Source organism: Hyperoodon ampullatus (genome assembly GCF_949752795.1).
Source record: "Hyperoodon ampullatus genome assembly, chromosome: 3".
Taxonomy (NCBI): Eukaryota; Metazoa; Chordata; class Mammalia; order Artiodactyla; family Ziphiidae; genus Hyperoodon; species Hyperoodon ampullatus.
Window position 1 is genome coordinate 52,427,006 of NC_136916.1, and position 18,561 is coordinate 52,445,566.

The 18,561-nt window shown below is 32.6% G+C and overlaps 1 protein-coding gene across 4 annotated transcripts in view; it reads right to left on the bottom strand.

Moving 5' to 3' along the window:
• Positions 1–18,561, bottom strand: part of VPS13C (vacuolar protein sorting 13 homolog C) — a gene marked incomplete at both ends in the record, with an annotated part of 185,655 nt that overhangs the window by 154,961 nt on the left and 12,133 nt on the right. For 2 of the 4 annotated variants that reach the window (XM_079700000.1, XM_079700001.1), the window contains 6 exons: positions 129–194; positions 4,929–4,991; positions 9,785–9,886; positions 11,497–11,592; positions 15,160–15,202; positions 17,697–17,740. In XM_079700000.1, the coding sequence (XP_079556126.1) occupies positions 129–194; positions 4,929–4,991; positions 9,785–9,886; positions 11,497–11,592; positions 15,160–15,202; positions 17,697–17,740 (414 nt within the window). The remainder of the gene's footprint in view (positions 1–128; positions 195–4,928; positions 4,992–9,784; positions 9,887–11,496; positions 11,593–15,159; positions 15,203–17,696; positions 17,741–18,561) is intronic. The other 2 variants (XM_079700003.1, XM_079700002.1) reach the window with 1 other exon arrangement.

Below are 18,561 nucleotides of genomic sequence, written 5' to 3' on the forward strand. Positions count from 1 at the left end.
ATGCATTTCCAAATTAAAACTTATTTTTGAAGTTACATTGTAATCTAACATTCATTTGACCTTTGAAGACAGAAATCAAGTGGCAATGTGCATAAATAACACATGGCATAAAAACTACTTTTACCTACCTTTTGAGCGATCAAGACCTTTAAAAGGTTTCTTAAAATGTTTTTTGTGCTTTTTACGTTTACGTCCTTCTCAGTGGAAGCATTTTAGTGAGAAAAGGATAAAATTCAAGTTAGCAGACTAGAGGACAGAAAAGAAAACAAGAGACTTCTTCCTGACAGCAAATTTTGGTACAACTCACCTTACTTTATTCTAAACTGATCTGTTATTTCAATACAAGCAGAAATTCACAAACCTTCTTTAGTCTAGAATAACCTTCTTTAATGTAGAAAATAACTTGGCAGGTACAATTATATAAAAATTGGGTAAAATATCCATACAGAATGCCGTTTATAATATTTATGACTGTTTACACTATGAAGTTTAATTTTTCATTTCAGCGTTACCAAAATATTGGAAATGTAATAATGACAGAATAAGAAGACTTTCAGAGAAAGGTTTTGATAAGTGTGTGGTAGGAACACAGGAACACAAATGAAATGAATGGGTAGGCTGCCAACAGATGACTTCCTCTGGATGATATACCTCACAAGCAGAATACTTTAATAACTTGAGGACATGAAGAATACAAAAAGGGCAAAAAAAGTACATGGACTTGTACACTGAAATTAGCTTAATAACTCCTTTAACACCTCATCCACTTTTATTTGGCACTGCCTCACTTCATGGCATTAACCCAAACCTATCTTAGCCAACTTACAAATCGTTACATTCAACTGCCTATTACACATCAACTCCAGTCCACGCTCTTGGGTCAGCCTCTGTATGGTCTCCCCTGCCTCCAGTCTCCACTGTTACCTCCAACCTAACATCCTTCTATACCACCACCAGACTTACATCTTCTAAAATACTATTCAGGCCTGTTAATTCCCTGCTCAAAATGCTTTTAAAGGCCCTCTGCAGCCTGCCAAATAAAATAAGAAAGTATTTGCATGACACAAAGGTCCTTTCATGATCCGACCCCTATCACCCTGTCCTCTTCTATCTCCTGCCACTCATCCTTGCACTGGATACTTCAGGAATACTACTTATACTTTCCAAAACAAACTGTAACTTTCTAATGCCTAATGCCTCTACACGTTTCATTCCCTGAACTTGGTTTCCTCTCCCTGAAGTTCTTTACCAGGCAAATTCCTAGGAGGCTTCCAAACCTCAGGTCCAGCACTACAGCCTGTGTGAAGCCTTCTTTGACTCTTCCAGGCATCTCCAAGGCCATCTACCCCTGCACCTTATATAGACTTCCATTAAGCAGTGATTACACTGTATTTGAAGTGTTTGCACAACTGTCTTGTTACCAGGCAGGAGTCTTCATTAGGACAGGAATTATCCTAACATCTAGGCACAAAGCACACGATACGTATCTGTTCAAATGAATCAAAAAAATCCACATCTGAACATTATAATAAAAATATAAGCTCAGTTAATGTTACATATATTTGAGAGAATATACATGATATTTAGCTTGAAATTTTAAATTCGTTCTTCCTTGATATTTTAAAGCAAATTGTCCTGTCACTACAAAAAACTAAGAATCAAATCCTGGATTTTAAGAATAAAACCCTACGTTTCAAGAAGAAAATATTTAATAAACGTATAACAAAATCTGGACTTTGCTATTACCAGTAGTTCTTGTCACAGTGATGTTCCCTAAGTCTTTTTCATTTATAAATTAAACATTCAGAAAAAGACTAAGTTCTCAAAGAAATACCATTTGAAAAGAAACAGCTAAGAAAGCCAGAGTAACCCTGAAAACCATCCCACTTAAGTAGAAAGCTTTCAGAGACAGGAGTTCAGCTGCCTGGGTTTAGTATCTACCATAACTCACTCTTCTCACCTGACCTCCTATTATCTTTCTGGTTTCACATTTGTTCTAGCACCTTGTTCTGTCTTTGATCTCAGTGTTAGATGCACCATGTTTAAACATCTACAAATAGTTGCAAAATCTAATCTGAGTACTACATATTTCTTTAGAGAGTTTCTGTTTAATCGGATGGACAATAAATTCATGATCCCCAGTCACTGTCTAAAGCAGTTCTCAAATGTTTTGGTCTCAGGGTTCCTTTAACACACTTACAATTTAAGAACCTTAAACAGCTTTTCATTAGTGTGGGTTACAGCTATTGATATTTACCATATTGGAAATCAACACTGAAAATCTTTTTAATATTAACTCATAAAAAAACCCATTATGTGATAGTACAGTTAACATGTATTTATGAAAAATAACTATATTTTCCAAACAAAAAGTTGTAGTGAGAAGAGTGGCATAGTTTTACAATCTTACAAATGTCTTTAATGTCTGGCTTAGTAGAAGACTGCTGGATTCAAATATCTGCTTCTGCCTTTGCTCTTTTGGTATATGTGGTTTAGATTGAAGTATGTGAAGAAAATCTGACCTAACTACAGATATGTAATATGAAAAGGAAGGAACATCTTCACAGTCTTTTCATGCAATTATGGATACTACACCAAACTCAACTAGTGATAGCTTCTTAAAGTTGCACCTTGGAAACTGAAACTCTATCAGTGTATCTTTCATCTGAATTAAAATCAGTCTACCTTGCTCTTTTATACATTCATAAATTTTTACCACGCACTGATAATATGGAAATATTGCTTCACTGAATTATGCAGATCTTACAAACATTGAGTCACCTTATTATTTAATATCAAAAATCACATTGTTAATACCACCACAAATCTCATCAGGAAAGTCTTCTAAGTATGGGAAGCCATCAAGCTCAAAGTGGCAAATACAAATTCCCCAAAATTCTAATTTTTGTTCAGAAACTCAAATCTTTTTGCTGGCAACAAACACTGTCAGTTGTTTTTTCTTAAAGTTGTATTGTTGAAATGTCTACCAAACACCCAAATCTGAGTAATAATAGTCTGTCAGCCATTCTTCCAAATAAAATGGCTTTCCATGAAAAAAGCAACTGGTTTCACTGACAACCCAAACAACTGCACAAGCATTTTTCCTTGAGACAATTATCCTGCTTCAGTCTGCAGAAGTACCTTGTGTATGCTTCCTCTTTTGTCACGAAACTTCAAAGACACATATGCTCAAGAGTTGTAATTTATTAAAATTAAAATTTTTCTATTTCATCAATGACATGCTTCAGTAAAACTGGTGCTTTTTCCATTTTATTTTGTTTTTTACTGTGAGTGATTGGTAAGGAACAATACAATGGCTCCTAATAGTATAGTTTAGTGCCACTGCCTCAATTCATGCTAAGGCAGCCAGCAATTTTACACAACATTGCTTTTGCACCATCAGCACCAATGTCAACACAGTGAAACATCAAATAATGTCTTAGCATTATTATGAAAATAGTTCTGACTTTTTGAAAACCAATGCTCTAGAAGTTTTGGGTTGTTTGTTTGCTTGTTTGTTTTTTAACGAGGAAGGAATATACACTCAGAAACTGAAAACAACGTAAGGATTATGAAGTACACACAAAGTCCTGGACAACTAAAGATATCATCAACAAAATTATTCTCATTTCAGAATCATCAAATTCTAGGCCTAGTGTTTTTATCCAGGCTAATATACCTTTTTGGAATAAAAGGAAACTCTCAATCAATGAGGTTTTACTTCATAGTGACCTCTGTCTGTTTTGTTTTGTTTTGAGCAATGCTGCCCAATGATTTTGTTACATGTTTGAATGGGCCAGTGGAATTCATTTGTATCCTGGAGGCAGGTTGCTCCTAGTAGGATCAGAAAACACTGCCCCTGGCAGACTATAGAAAGCTGGTTCAATTACAACCTACAAAACTGGACAGTGAACCATGAGTATCTCCATGCTATCTTTTATATTAAACAAAGTGACTCGAAGACAAATTAACATAGTCAGCCACACTTACTCAAGGGGCAAATTTGTACAAAGAGAAACTCCTTTCAGGTTAATTTCATTCAATGCCGTGAAATCTGCATGCAACTTATTCTTCCATTTGTCATAATGAACCTAAACATTAAAGAAGTTTCTAGCAGCAAAAGTAATTATATCATAGTGCTTATTATTGTTTACATTTTGAGATAGAGACCCCACTTGCCATTTAATCAAAAGATATTTTAAGTGTGACTGAGCTAATATAACAAATTCCTGAAAAGTTATAGGGAATACAGTTAAATAAATCAAATTACTCTGCAAAATATTAGAAATTATGATTTTAATGTGCTTGGTAAACTTCCTAGGATACAAAAGAATCCTACTGTAAATCCTAAAGCAGTCAGCCTTCAAATTTGCCTTTTGTGAGGCTGTCCAGGACAGTAGTCTATAGGTGCCTCCAAAGCTACTACAGAGGTGAAGCAAATCAGGGAGGACATGAGAAGAAAGTCACAGAAACATCTCTTATCAAGGTTCTAAATAAAGTCTCACTCAAAAAATAAAAGGTTCCATTTTATTGCTTTTTACAAAGTCTGAAAAACACTGCTATAGGACAGGAATTGCTTAATTGAGAAAATACTATTCTACAGAACTAAAGTCAAAAAGGCAGTCCAGATTTGAAAGTTATCTATAGATCAAACAGTAAGCTTCATAAAGGCAGTGGATTGTGTCTGTTTCACCTCATGAATATTCAGCATCCAGCATAGTGCTTGCTACTAGAAGACATTAAGTATTTGGTGAATGAATAAATGCTGAAGGTAGAGAAAAGGAAATGATGGTAAAGGGGAAAAACATGAATTACATTTCCATATTTTCTAAAAGGATGACATGTCATATGAACTCTATTAAAAGCACAAGCATGGATAAGAATATAATTTTGTATGTAGCTGAATATAATTAACCATGCATACCCACCAGGCTTGATGTCCTTGTAAACAAAGTTTTCCAAGCCATATATGAACTCCCCTGAATGTGCGCCTGCATCCGCATGGCAGCGATAACCAAAATGCAAAGCGTTTAAAAGACACCTTTAATTTTACACATAAAATATGTCTAAACTTAGTTCAAAGAATTAGAAATGTAACAGAACAAATAAAATCCAGTGACACCAAAACAACTTACTTCTAAGGAAATATTTTCAGTGATACCATTTTCATTCTTTCAACATATAAACTTTGTTTTCATAACATTAAAACAAAAATTCTTAATAATTAAAATTATAATAATTTCAAATTAAGCAAAACAGACAAATATCAATTATGGCTAATGTCTCATTGATTTGCCAAATTTTCAAAGAAAGCAAAAATCTGCTGTTTTGGTTCCCTTTTTCCCCACCATTTTGACCATTTTCAGAATGAAATATTGCTGTGATATTTACGCTAATTTTAGAGTCAGCTGAAATGAATTCATCTTACTTTAGTGTATGTTCCCTTTCAGACACATTGTCTGAATCCTTTCTATCCATTCTTGACAGTGATGGCTAGGTAGCACCATCTTCCATTTCCCTCCTCAAATCCAGCCTAGACACCACTACAAGCTTACCTTCCTAAAACACAGCTGTGATCACATCACTCTCCGGATTTTTTTTAAAAAAGTAAAACTTACTTTCTCACTGACTACCAATTAAAGTCCATTATAAACCAGAGTCAAGAGCCAGACTGAGTTCAAACTCTAGCTCTGTCATTTTCTAGCAGCATAACCTAGAACAAGTTGTTTAACTTCCAGCTTTCTCAACTATATAATGGAAACAGTAAAAGCCTTTATATCATAGAATTATGACTATTAAATGAGTAAGCTGACATAAAGCATTTTGAAGAGTGACCCACAAATAGTAAATTCTCAATAATTATCGTCATCACCATCATGGCATTCAAATCTCTTAAAACTGACCTAAACTTAGCTTTCCAACTCACGTCCAGATATTCTATCAAACTTCCAAATTCTTAGCTGCTCCCCATACATGCCCTACATTTTTTCATTTCACTGTCCCCTTTACCTAGAATGCCCTCTCTCCTTTCTGCATATGCATCCTTTAGACTCAGCTGAAATATGTACCTTCACAGTGTCCACCCTGATCTCTGGCTGAACGTAATATGCCCATTATGAACTCCCGTAACACTCTCATCTGTACCTCTTTGATGAGACTCAACACTCTCTCCTATTTATCACTATACATGGAGTCTTCCAACAGTAGGCTCCAGGAATTTTCTAATTTTTGTGTTTCCAACAATCTTTTGAACAGAATGGCATCAGACTTCTCAAAAGTACCTGGAAGTTAGAAGATTTTTGCCTTCAAAATTCTAATTTTAAACCCAGCATTCTATCCCCAGCCAAATCAAACAAGTATGGAAGTAAATTACAAATCTTTCAGACTTGAAAGGATTTTTTAAATTATATCCAGTGTATCCTTTCTTAAAAGCTATTAGAAATGTTCTAGCAAAACAAAGGAACAAACTAACAAAGAACAAAAGGCAAGGGACCCAATGAATTAAAACAGAAGAGCATTGAAGACCAGTTCCAGGATGACAATTATGTAGCAGAACTAAAAAAACAACCAGTTCAGAGAAAGATCTCCAAGAGGGACAGGGGGACAGGGAGAGGACCAACAAATGGGTTTGGCCAATTGGAAAATAACACTGCCCGTCATATGATAAATAGATTTCATGTAGTACACAAAAAGAATTGAAGATAAATTTACAAAGAAGACCAGGCAAAAAGGAAAGAAGCATTTACAAATTCAAGAAAAACAAAAGGCTACATAGCAAAGGAAATATAATCACAGTACATTATTTGACCTATGCAGTGAACAATAATTATATTGTCATAGTAATGTAAATTTTGACTCGTAATTGGCCAAAAATTATGATATAACCATATTATGAGAAGACAGAAAGGGGAATTTAGGGTGAAAAAACTGTAGGAGAGGTGAACTCCTTAACTACTGTAACAGGAAATCCAAGATAGTGCCTTACATTAATATATTAGACAACCACAGAAAGTTAATATTTCTAAAATAGACGGTTCCCTCTAAGGAGTGGATCTAGAGGGTAGAGAATGGTGGAATACAAAACTGACATTTTTCATAAGTCTTTCTGGAAAAACTATTTGATTTTAGAGTTAATGTTAACTCTAAAATTTTAGAGTTTTTGATAAAATTAACATTTTAAAATACAGAATCTATATAGCATTTGAAAATTTTTTGGCCTCACTAGGAATTTAATATTTCCCTTTACTTTACAATAGCCTTTCCAGGAAAATAAAATCACTACAATGAAATAAAAGAAGAAATATATCAAGAAAGTTTATTTTTACAGTTAAGCAAGCTCTCTAGAAATGAATTTATAGTTATATTTCAATTTTCTTTTTTTCCCACATAATAGTGGGTAGCACTTTATTTTAACAAATGAAACAAATTAAGTAAAAATACTTTTTTAAAGCAGATCAGCCTGATGACTCTATTTTCATTTTTATCATCTGGTGCTTATAATTGAATCACTTCTGCTCCTTACCTCCTAGTCTCTATACATACACGATAATGCTTTTGTGCTTTTAAAATCAAGAAATAAGTGGAAAAATAATAAGTATGAAAAAGTATGGTAATCAACTCAAAACTATTAATTAATAATGGTGAAATAGAAAGCACCTAAAGGCCAGGGTTGTCTTATCATTCGTACGAATAACATTACATAGGATCCATATTCACACAAACTAGAAAAAATACTTATATGCAGTCAAGATAATTAAATGTATTTCTTGACAATTAAAGGAAAAAAACTCTATCAACATATTTCCCAATTCCTGAATTCATCTTTTATACTCAAAACATTTTTCTGACAAATCTAATGTAATAATGTTAAAACTGAGTTTCACTTTCTGAATTTTAGTTCTACCCAACAAAACCTAAATTTTATCATCCAAGAAGCTACAATGTAATGATTATATATTATATAAACCTAACAGCCCCATTTACACAAGCTTAATACTACAGATGTTCATCCCCTATAGATTTATCAAATCATCCTTAATAGCCTCTCTGCCAGACACAAACATATAAGTTTCCTAAGTATTAAAAACCCAGGAGTCAAAATTTCATAGGCACTTAATACAAAATGTATAGCATGTTATCATTTTGCTGATTGTCAACTACTAAAACAGGAGAGAGTATATACCATGCTTTTTCTTATAGTTCACTGGAAATGCTAAAATATTTTTTAAGTAATCATAGTTATTTCCATTCAAAAAAAATGAGTTTGGGGTTTGTTTCTCAACAGGGAAAATATAACTTAATTATACATATTATAAATTATTATAAGTGTATAACTACATGTTATAGCAATATATCCAAGCATATATAAATACACCTATTGATGACTACATATAATTATATACATTTGTGTTAAGAAAACAGATTTAATCTGAATTGATTCGAGAAAGAAATAAAATTTTAGTGCTCTCCAAGCCTTTTCCCTCATTTTTATAAAACTACTTCTAATTAACCAAAATTGAATAAAAAGAAATACTCACACTGAACTGTCATAAAACAAAACCACTACCACTTTGTTTTATTTGGTACATAAAAGTACTAGAAATGAAGAAAACTGTTTTCATGGAAATATAGATCCTTAAGTTTCAGCAGAAACATAAGATATGGTTAAATACGAAAAGCAAAAGGAAAAAACATGTTTAGGCTTTTAAAAAATTCTACCATTAAGATAGCCTCTGTATTTTAAGTATTTTAGTACTTTTTTGTAAAAGAATCAGTAATTCTGAGTAAGAGAAAAACACTTGTGGCAAAAAGAATTAGAATCATTGATAAAGAATTTTAATCAGCAAGCTATTTTTAAGAGAGATTTCTTATTGATTTAAATAAATATCAGCAGCTTAAGCTAGGAAAGGTACCTTATTATAATATCTAAATATAATTTTTGTCATTTCTAACTCAACATTTGCCATATCTTTTAAGAGAGACCAAAGAGAAATGCCTTAGCATTTCTAGTACCATCTTCTTTCATCACAGAAATATATAAACATGCTACCGAATGACACAAAAATGATGTAAAATGTTATAACTCTCACACCCCAATCTGCAATTGGGGTATGATTTGACTTGAAAGCGAAAACCAAACTTGGAAAGGCATGGAAAAGTCCTTCAACTCACCATCCTGTAGACTACTCTTTTTCATCCTATCCTTATTGTTGCTCCATAAACCAAATTAAAATAGTCACCAGATTTATTTTTAGATACAAACAAAACATTAAAACTTGAGACAAGATGTTAAAATGCTGAAATCTGAAAAATCAAGTTTTTAAAACTATCATGTATAATATAAAGAGATAGCTAGGAAAAGAATTACAGCACCATTCCCTCTAAACACTATTTCACTATATTAATATACCAAACCTTATTATCTTTCAACAACGCGTGTGAAAATGCAGACAAAGAAACCATTAACCTTTGGGAAAACCAAACAGGCTTGCAAGAACTCAAAGAATTTGGGAAGTCTCCATTAAGTAGCACAGTAGAAATGACTGGTAAGAAAAGTAAGAAAATTTAACTGGCAGTGAGATAAAATAATCACAAAGGCAGTGATTCCCAAGTGTGAGTCATTAAAATCTTTACAATCAATATTGTGAGATATGATTTTAAAAGAAGATTCTTTCTTTGGAACTACAACTTATGAAGGCCTATGAAAGAACCCTCTTTACAGAGCATTAAATATATCTAAAATATAGGTATATGTACATTTATCTAAAGCATAAACTTATTGTACCTTTCTCTGCTGCTTTTTGAAGGGCTTCTTCAATTCGGGATAACTCTTTCTGTTTAATATCTTGCAAGGATTTTTCTTCCTTTTCAGCATCATATTTAATACCTAAAAATGTATAGTTAATTCACACATCAAGAAAGGCAATTAATAAATAAATAAGAAAAGTTCAGCCTCATTATAATATTGTATTGTGTGTGTAATAAGTAATTTTTTGTAAGTCAAAAAACATTTATATTCTTTAGATTGGTTTTACAAAAAGCTTAAACATAAATGATTCCTATTTATTTACAAAAGGACAGAAGGAAAGGAATTAAAGGGAGAAAGAAGATAGGAAAAAGGATATTTGGGGAAAAGGGTGAGTAGAAAGGTGAAAGGGAGGAACAAACAGAAGGCAGAAAGTATACCAAAAAATTTCCAGTTATTATATGTGAGTGGTAAAATTTTGAGTAACTACAAAAAACATGTAATATTCAATACCCGCTGGTATTAATGTAAGATTGATGAAAAGACTTTCAGAAAGTAATTCAAGAACATGTATCAACAATCATAAAACATATATATCCTTTTAATCTAGTAATCTCATTTCTGATTATGTATCCTAAGGAAGTAACACAAAATGAGTAAGATTATCTATAAGAAGGAGGAGTTTATAATGTTCGCTGTAATAGCAAAAAACAGTTGGCAGACCATAATGGAATATCATATAGCCTTTCAAAACTGTCACTACCACCATGAAAACTGTGAAACATATCAAAAATATATATATTAACCAAAAAATCCAGATCCATGTTGCATATATAGTGTGATAAATGCTACATCAAATCAAGTATGTATACAGTAAAGACTGGAAAACAAAAGGTAAAAATAAAAATTGTTTCTTTTATGGTTGAGAAAATATAAGTAATTTTTCCCTAAAATACCCAAACTTTTCTTAACATAATATTGTACTCAAACTGAAAAAACATTAATAATGAAAGATACCACTTTAAAAAACATCAGTACTGGGCTTCCCTGGTGGTGCAGTGGTTGAGAGTCCGCCTGCGGATGCAGGGGACATGGGTTCGTGCCCCGGTCAGGGAAGATCCCACATGCCGCGGAGCGGCTAGGCCCGTGAGCCATAGCCGCTGAGCCTGCGCGTCCGGAGCCTGTGCTCCGCAACGGAAGAGGCCACAACAGTGAGAAGCCCGCATACCGAAAAAAGAAAAAAAAAATCAGTACTTTAAAAATTAAAATACTATAGTTTATAATGAAAAAAATTATCTACTTTACACACATTTTTGAAAGAACATTCACTCAAAATCAGAAGCAACAAAATGGGGGAAAAATTTTCCAGTCTGTAGATTAACACATTTTTAAAACTTATTTACTTTCATTCCCAAAAGTAAAAGTCTAATGTATCTCAACTTAATAGGAAGCCTTAGTTGTAGAATAATTATTCATTGAGAATAGAATAAATTTCACAAATGGTTGAAATTATTCTTTCCAACAATAGCATAAGAATATTTTATATAAAATGTGGCAATATATGTGTATCTGTAAAAATGTATGTATTGTATATGTGTACATATATGAATATGATTAGTTTATTTCTATTATCTTCTTTTTTACTAAACATATTAAAATACTTAACGTAGGTAACAATTTAGTTTTACTATGATGCTATATAATTTTACTATGATGTTTACTATAATGCTTATAAACCTAAAATAACATACTTGCCCCAGGGACAACAAGCAGGTATAATCCCTCTAGGGTCGCAACAACAGCTTCTCCATAAAGGTTCTTCCAAGGAATCTTCAAAGTTAATTTATCTAAAGGAACATAATTTCAACCTTCTTATTTGGATGCTCAAGAAGATATACATTTCTCACTTTTCATTAAGAGAAAAAGTACACAAAACCCTTCACACATATAGTATGTACATCACTCAGAAAAAAAAAGAAAAAAAAACCCAACACAGTTTAAAACATCTTTTCCATATTATATTACCATTAAGGTGACTATTCACATTCTGCTTTGTATTTTTCAAACTTTTTGATAACTATTAATTCATTTAATATTCCCAAACTGTAAGAAAAATGAGGCAACTATTACTTCAGTTTTGAAAAAAAAGGAAACTCAGTCCCAGACAGGTTAAATTATATGCTTAAGTCTACCCAATACATCAATGGAACCAGAACTGATGGTCTGAATATTGTACATGCTGTTCTAGCCACACCTACAACTTCATCTCTACAGCATTAGTATAAAAAGAAAAAATGTGTTCAAGATCTCAGGAATTGAAGCGGCAACACAGAGAAGAGTACCAAAGGAGTAGAACTTTGACAGTATGCCAAATTGCTACAACTGGAAGAGGCCAACCCTAAAGGCAAGGTAAACTGTTTTATGGTTACTAGTATTATGAGTTACAGGAGTTCAGACCAGTTATATTCCAAATATCTACTTATAAATCTCATGGAAGGCAGAACACATCTTCTCTCTTAGAAACAATGGTATTAATATCAGGTCCTTCAGAAATTTACCTACGGAAACTTTCTCACCCATAATAATAGATGAACTATGGCCCTAACTGTCACTAAGCCAAGTTTGGAGTTTTACGGAATAAAGCTACACAAAGCAGGAGAGAAGACAAAAGGGCATATTCTCAGCTAAATTTTGAAATGGGCAAAATCTGTCTTTGCTATCTTTCCACATTTATTTGTTTACTCTCTTCCCAATCTTCAGTATGCCCTCTTTCCAGGTCTCCAATGTCACAATCTGCCCTCAACTGTATTAGAACAATTCTATCCAAAACTTTTCTACCCCACAGTTTTCCATGTTCCAAAATTAAATACCTTCTCTCATCACAATTTTAAAAAATGACCCTACAGTCATTATACTGAGAGCTATAGTTCTCTCAGTGCTGCCGATCAGACTCTTAAGACAAAGAATCTGATTCAACTAACTCATGCTAATATGTGAATGACCAAGCTACTTATACCACCAGAATCATTGGCACTTTTAAATAAAGATGCTGAAAGCTCAAAAAATTGTTAAACAGGATAAGAAGCTGAAGAGGAAATAAAATAATGCAATGCAAAGGGAGGATATCTTGATTCACCTGAATGGCTATGGACGCAAGCCAGTTTTAGCTGGGAATCTCTTACCAAGGTTAAAATCTCGAATTATTTCTCCATCTAAATTTTTATTTTTCTCCAGCTTATAAAATTGATGAGTTTCTTAAATGGTTCCCACTTCAGAGGACCTAGAGGTAATGCCTAGAGGTAGTCATTTCTAAGTCTGCTGATTTTATAGTGAGTACCACCTATATTTATAATGGATAGTGTTTTATTTGTAGTTATCTCACCAACTCCTAAAAAACTGATTTGATTGCCTTCTTGGTGAGCATGAGACTGAAAAAGTGGGAAATGCCCCTTTAACATACCAAAAAGAGATTACCTGTTCTCTAAACCTTTTCTTCTCTCCTTTTACCCTAACTCATTATCCTCCCATCCTTAATTATTCTGTATTCCACTGAAATTAAGTTAGTTATGTTACTGCCTTCCTTTTATAGATCACAAAATTTTTTAAATTTTTAAGTAAAAGGAGTATCCACAAATATGTCTAGCTCTTAGAAAACCAAAACATCCTTGAGCCCACTTAGCCACACTAACTCTACAGATTAGGTGTAATATTTTAACCTAACAGTAATTTAATAACTAATATAAATGCCCCGTAAACCCAAAAACAGGGATAAGTAGAAAGAAAATATGCTTGGCATCCTTACATGTAAAGGGTCTCTCATAACTCAGTGAGTAACCTTGAAGGAAGCCATTAAATTCTTATAATACTTCAAAAGTAAAGAGAATAAATTCTGAACCATTAGAAAACCTCTTCAAAATATAAATCTAGTTGTAATAATATAATGAATAATGTATAAGTTCTTTAGTCAAATATAACTTATCCAATACCCTGGAAATGACATTGCAATATTTTGTACTAATTTTAGATCTCTATAACTTCTTTGAGGACAAGGATATCATATTTAGCCTTGCTTCTCCCACAGCTATGTATCTCAAAGGGAAAAGAATGAATGAATGGCTATAACTTCACTCAAGGATTTTGATTAAGCATGTAGGGCTACAACAATACTTCTAAAACATTGCTAAACATCACCGCCTCACAAAGCACAAGGCTCTGTGTAACAGACGAACAAAAAATCTAATGCGAGCCCTAGGGATACTTTCGATCTAAGGGAAATTTTTTCAAGGAAAAAAAATAGGAAAATTTATATTAAAATATTTAAACTTTTATAAAATGAACACATATATATGAAATAATGTGGATTCACAGAAGTATTCAAGTAATTACAAAGAGATACTAGAAGAGTAAAAGACAAAGCCTCCCTTGAATACAAAATAATGAATGAAGAAGGAAAGTGATGTGGTGAAGTAACAGGGTGATGGGGATGGAAGGAAGGATGGTGGCATAAGTGAAAATTTTAAAGTAAGGGTAAGTCATCTAGGGTTGCAATTTATATTTTTTTAAAAAGTAAAAACCAAGTAGTATGGACTAGGTGAAAGGACTTGATATATTAAACTTCCTATTAAAAAATTTCTCCAACAAACATGTATGCTTAGTTATGGATGATCTTAGTGTAAGAGTTTAGCTGCAAAGGAAGACTTTCTGCTTAACAAAACATATGCTCTATGCCACACTGCTGCACAATGTATCAAGTGAAATGGCTGAACAAAACATGAGGGAAATAAGCTACACTTAAATTCTCTTTACTAGAGTTTGCAAATTATACTACTTTGACATATGAAGAAAAATCACACAAAATTTGCATTTCGATTTTGAAAATGAAGATATTTTTGTGTGGTGGAACCAAGTCTGAAAAACATCATTGCAGTTCAAATGTCCTTCCACTTTAGAGGGTAATTTTCTAAACTTCTGTCAAAAACTTTGATGTATGTACTAGGTATAGTATACATTAGGCTCAGAACTCAGAAAGCTCTAATCAACATAAACCAAAAACCTCTCACATTTTTTTCAAGCTAAAAATGATGTTTGAGGGCTTCCCTGGTGGCGCAGTGGTTGAGAGTCCACCTGCCGATGCAGGGGACACGGGTTCGTGCCCCGGTCCGGGAGGATCCCACATGCCGCGGAGCGGCTGGGCCCGTGAGCCATGGCCGCTGAGCCTGTGCGTCCAGAGCCTGTGCTCTGGGATGGGAGAGGCCACAGCGGTGAGAGGCCCGCGTACCGCAAAATAAATAAATAAATAAATAAATAAATAAATAAATAAATAAAAAATAAAAATGATGTTTGAGATTAAATAACAGGAACAATAAAAAACTGAAAGGACAAAGAAAAATTCAAATGAAGAGTGAAGTACTTACCAATTTGGCCAGCCCTGACTTTAAAAGGAACATCCAATTCACTCTTCAGAAGAAAGAAAAAAGATTAAAGAACATCTTAAATTATTAAGCCCCCACCCAAATCACCTTTCTATCATAATTTAAATACACAATCATCTCTAAGGAAAAACAAAATAAATTTTCTATATTTGAGTAACTCATAAAGGATATGTTTCTCAGCTGAAAAAAAAGTTTTTATTAACTTACACTTGACTTTAAAGAAAGAATTCATAAGAGAAGCAAAATTATAAATAAGAACAACAGAAAAAGAGTTTGTAGTTAAAGAAAGTAATTGGGTAAACTGGTTAGTTGTTTTAATAAACCAAACCAAGCAAGATGGAAATTCTATGAATTTTTAAAATAACAGATGGACACTGCTTATGTGAAATACTAAAAGGAAGGAAAAGGAAGATTCTTTTCACTTAAATAAGTTGAAGACAATAACTGAACAACAATCTTCTTCAAGTAAAATATTCAGTAAATGAATAAACAAATCTTAAAAGGCAGATTCCCAACATATTATCTACCATATTAGCATTTACTTTAGATAAGTTACTAACAGGTACCAATCAATAACGATGAACTTTCACTTATCTAGATTCCAAATCACTAGAAAGTTCAAATAACTTTTTTATTCACAGAGTACTAAACAATAACTGATATTCACAATGTTCGCTTGAGTCTTTAAAATAATTAAAAATTCAACCAGTCAGAATAGCCTTTCTGTTAGGTGTACCTTACATGCTAATACTATGGAAATCTGGCAACTTAAATATGTACTTTAGGTAAGAATTAACCAATCAATTAAAATTTAACTAAAAAAAAAAATAATAATAATTAACTAAAATAATCAATTTACCCACTCATCTGATTACTCAACTATTCTAAGTGAACAGAAACTGAACAAAACACTAACAGATTTTGACAATAAACCTTTTTTTAGACCCAAACAAAAAATCCTCACTGGTAATGAGAGAGCAGCTCTACCCTCCAGGGGTTGGGCAGGGGAAGGGGACAAATAAATTCAAGGGTCTTCATATCATACAGGATACCAATGGAAAACTATACACTTCTATAAGTGTGGTCTCACACTCATTTTAATCCTCCTGAAATAATTTTTCACACAAAATAAATGTAAAGAACCCATATCAAAGTAAAACCTCACCAAGCTGGATTAACTGGGGAAAGGAGGCTAGTTTGAATTAATGGAGAATATAAATTACAAAATAATTTATTAGATTTAATCGTAACCAAAATTCAAATTAGGCTAACAGAATGCAATCTGTCATCTAAGTATATTAGATACCCTGCAACCACAATTCTATCTAGACTTATTATATTCTAAAATATTTTCGTAAGTAGAGTAAAAATAGACTTTATTCCAATCTCTAGCAATGGAACCTTAAGTTCTAAAATTTTGGATAAAATTTTTTAAATTATAGCATCCTATATAAAGGGAGGGAAAGAAAATTTAAATATTTTGAGAGTCCACTACTTGCCAGGCTCTACTTTTTATTTTATTCAAGCCATAAAGGTACACAAATATTATACTGTTTTGTATTATTAACTTCATTCTAAAGATGATTAAACTGATGCTCAAAGAAATTGAGAAACTTCCCAGAAGTCACACAGCTGGTCAAAGCCAGAGCTATCACTCAAACCTAGGTCGGCCAGGGTACAAGGTCCATGACCTTTCCACTATGCCAGTAACAAAATAAACTGTTACTTCTTGAGTTCTACTCCTAGATCTTCAACATCCAAAATTGGCTTCCATGAGACCAGTCATGGGAGAACTTTGTGTATAAGGCTCTCCTTAATTACACAGTTCATCATGTAGAAATTCAACCAGAGGTCAAAGCTAGGACTATAAAACATAATGTAGGTTAATTATAAATCTGACCTATTGATTAAAGAATAAACTCATTCTTAAGACATTTCATAAACTCAAATTAAGTCCAAGAGGCTAAAAACAAAGGGGGGTAGGAGTCTTGGAAGATGGGGAGAGTTTTGCTTTTAGCTCAATAGCAAATGACCCAAATTACTGTCTAGAGCTAGATTCCAAAAAAATCTGTTTTACCTCTTAACATTACCATAGTATTATAAGGCTGGACTGCCAATATATTTCTAAAAAATACAATTATTTATTAGATACATTGTTAAAATAAAGTCCTTATTTACCTGAAAAATATTTAAAGATAATTCTGAAGAAAACTATTTCATTAAGACAAATGCCTACTACAAAGCTATACAGTCAAATATATAAAAGGGAAAAACATTATTTTCCAAGAGATACTATTTCTATCATTAGTAAAAATACTTTTTTCCTAAATCTTCAATCTCAGATTTTCCTAGAGCAAACAGTTAAAAAAGTAATCCTTCTCTGAGCGACTCAATCACTTCATCTGGCACCTGGTACCAGATACCTAGTAACCAGGGTTTCTAAGAGCTTACTGAATTAACTGAGTAGTCAACATAGTTTAAAAAAAAAAAAAAAAAAAAAAAAAAAAAAAAAAACTTACCAGAGCATTTTCTTTTATTTGTAGATTATCTAAAGCCACATTACCTTTAAAAAATAAAAGACAAAAATATGAAGTTAATACACCAAATAGTTACCCTGTCTTAATGCAAAACCAAACACTACGATACTATGCTAAATGCTAAGAAGTCAGCAAAGCAAACTTCAAGAACTTAAGGAGCTACTGGCACAAAAGAGCTGCTACTTATTGTAAATATTTTAGGCTAGCCCAATGCAAAACAAATTACAAAATAGTTAATCAGGCTAACATTTAATGAGAAAGAAGTTGAAACACACAATTGTAAAGCAATTATACTCTAATAAAGATGTTTAAAAAAAAAGAAAGAAAGAAGTTGAAGACTTCAGACTAAAGAACTTTAGAACCAAAGAAAGTATCCATCATTTTTAACGATTAAGCCAAAATCTCAAAAGAAGGAAGTAAAGAGCTGACTATTATAACAGATCAATTATCCTATAACCCAGGATTCTTTCCTTAATCATGGTGTCAGTGAAATTTTTCTACAAGACCACACTGTTAATCTTTTAAAATTTCAAACATCCTACTTTCCCAGTAATTACTGTTTATGATTCTAATATTCTTTCATTAGTCCAACTTTTTAAAAGTCTATTCAGATATTAAGTTATAAAAAACTAAAGCAACAATGACACAATTACATGACTCAAATTTTAAACACTGCACTTATATGTTGATACACAATATGTAAGTATTCTTGCTTATGTAAAAACTTAAGCAAAAGAAAAAAGTTTTCATTTCACTTAAATTCTCTAAAGATTACTAAAACTAAAGTTTCAACACTAAATACAAGTATAAATTATGCAGTTATGCATTTTCTTAATCACTCATGACA